Here is a 2,500-nt window from a genome sequence, read left to right as displayed (position 1 = left end):
ACAGGTGGGCAGACAGACAGACAGGTGGGCAGAGTGAATCGAGAGCCAGAGAGGAATGGGAAGGAGAACTTACTAACTGTTTTTGATCCCTGTGGAAGAGTGCAGCCCGAGACTGACTTGTTTGAGCTCTGACGCTTCGAGGGGTCAAGATTGACCCTACGAAGAAGAAGAAGAAATGAGAGACAGAAGGAGAGAGAGAGAAAGAGAGAGAGAGAGAGAGAGAGAGATAGAGAGAGAGAGAGAGAGAGAGATTGATGTCGGGAAAAAAAGAAGGATACAAGATTGCAGCTGATCAGCAAGGAAAAGCAAAAAAAGTATTTTAGAAACAGAAACAGAAACAAACAGAAAAGCACCATAAAAACAGCCAAGACCGAGAAAAAGAGAGAGGAAAAAAACAGGGGGGATTGTGAGGGAAAATGTGAACTTGGGGGGAAGGGGTGGGGGTTTCAAAGTAGGGTTTGGTTAATAAAGGAATTAGCAATTAGCCTGAAGAAAGTCAATGCAGATTAAGGAGAGCCAGTGAGAGGGGGACATCAGAAGCCATCCAGTCTGGGGGGGGGGGGGGACACACCGCAGGAAGACCCTGCCAGGTACGTGCTAAAGCGCTAACGAAAAACAGCGGCTAAACTCTGGATCAACTCTGGTTCGTCAGCCCTGACACGTGATCACGCTAGCGACCCTGGTGCGGTGTGAGTAATGTGAGTAAACTTCTTTTCACCTTCTATGGATGATCCTTGACATCTAATAGATCCCCTTCAAACAACGTTTTTTTTCCCTGGATACCCCGAGAGATCCACTCCTCACTGTTCTTCTCCAACTGGTTGGTTCGTTTGTTTTTCAGGACCCCCGTCCCAGTCGATTGACCTATTGCTAAGCCACGCCCCCCAAATATTAATTGTCCAATCATATCACAGCAAAAGAAAAAAAACAGAAAACTCGGACAAACACCTCGCTGATATCTGATGGTGAAAAGCTTCTAGACTAAATATTCTTGTCATCTTTAAAAAAAACATGTCTATTACTTGCTGTGGTAAATCAGAAATCAGAAATTTGCAAACTCCCGCCATTGTAAGTCATTGAATGTCATTCAGTCACGGTAGGTCAGTCAGTCACTGTCAGTGAAGCTGTGGGGAGCATGGCGCGTTCTGGCCTGCAGAGGGAGCCAGACTGTCGTTGAGAGGGGGATAATAAGCTGATTACGGACAGGTGTCAGTGATCACACTCGTTATCCCACTGGTCTATTTAACCTGTGTGTGTTTGTTCCCTCGAGAGAGTGAAGGAGGCGGGGAAAACCTGTCGAGAGACAGAGAGAGAGAGAGCTCCAGCGAGAGAGCGAGAACGACGGCAGAGCAGTGGCAGAGAAAGCTGAGACCCGAAAGGGGAATCAGCGCCGGCTGCAGTGGCCGCAGCGGATCCCGAGTGAGGGAAGCCGGTGGGCGTGGCGGCAGTGACGACCGCACGCCGTGCTTATTCAGTGCATTATTATTTGAAAAGACTCGCTCAGCACGTCAGTGACGGTGCTGAGCTGTGCAGGACATAATAAATACAGATTCTGCAACTGTTCCTCTGTGTCGACCTCCCTCTGTGCCTAGAGACCTTTACAGAAGCGTTGTTTGTTTGTCCGAGTTTTCAAAGGGGGCGTGGCTTAGCAATAGGTCCATTGTAGGTCACTTTCAAAACGTCCTTCAAAAAAACGCCCTCTAACTGGCAGTTAAGTGTGGGAGAGGAAGGCTTAAAAAAGAGAGGCTTTCTGGACTGGTGGGACGGTTTTCCTCCTTCACTGTCCTCCCTTAAGACTACAGCTGCACTACCGCCCGTGTTCGATCGCATCACACGGGACACGTTCGTCTGGCGTGCAGGGCGCTTCTTCGTGCGTGGGTGTTAGCGCTGGGAGTTGAAGAAACTGAACTAGACTCTTAGGCCTGGACTACACGTATATGGATATTTTTTTTAAGCGGTTATTTTCCTGCTCGTTGAAAAAAATAAATAAAAATAAATCTCTGTCTATACGAAAAGCCAAAACTGAACACGATCTGTCAAATACCGTAGAAGAACGTTATGGGCATGCGCAACAGAGAGCTAGCTGTGTGATTAGAAACTACATGTAGGTACAGAGAGCTAGCTGTGTGATTAGAAACTACATTGATTCTTTTTAACCATTTAGCCAGACGCTTTTATCTAAAGCGACTTAGAATTAGAGATTCCAGGGACAGTCTCCCTGGAGTAACTTAGGGCTAATGCCTTAATCAAGGGCACACTAGTGGTGGTGTTTCCAAGTGGGATTTGAACTCATGAGTTTCTGATTACCTGTCCAACCCACTATCCACTAGACCACCACTACCCCTAGATTACTACACCACTACATGTAGCTACAGAGAGCTAGCTGTGTGATTATAAATGACATGTAGCATATAGCTACAGAGAGCTAGCTGTGTGGTTATAAATGACATGTAGCATATAGCTACAGAGAGCTAGCTGTGTGGTTATAAATGACATGGAG

At 46.8% G+C, this 2,500-nt stretch overlaps 1 protein-coding gene across 1 annotated transcript in view; it reads right to left on the bottom strand.

The window, feature by feature from the left end:
* Nucleotides 1-2,500, bottom strand: part of mark4b (MAP/microtubule affinity-regulating kinase 4b) — a gene marked incomplete at both ends in the record, with an annotated part of 89,695 nt that overhangs the window by 5,201 nt on the left and 81,994 nt on the right. Inside the window, one exon of the mRNA XM_080532080.1 lies at nucleotides 74-156. Within this exon, the coding sequence (XP_080388206.1) occupies nucleotides 74-156 (83 nt within the window). The remainder of the gene's footprint in view (nucleotides 1-73; nucleotides 157-2,500) is intronic.

The sequence above is a fragment of the Nansenia antarctica genome (genome assembly GCF_963989245.1).
Source record: "Nansenia antarctica genome assembly, chromosome: 5".
NCBI lineage: Eukaryota > Metazoa > Chordata > Actinopteri > Argentiniformes > Microstomatidae > Nansenia > Nansenia antarctica.
This window is presented reverse-complemented; position numbering and strand designations above follow the sequence as displayed.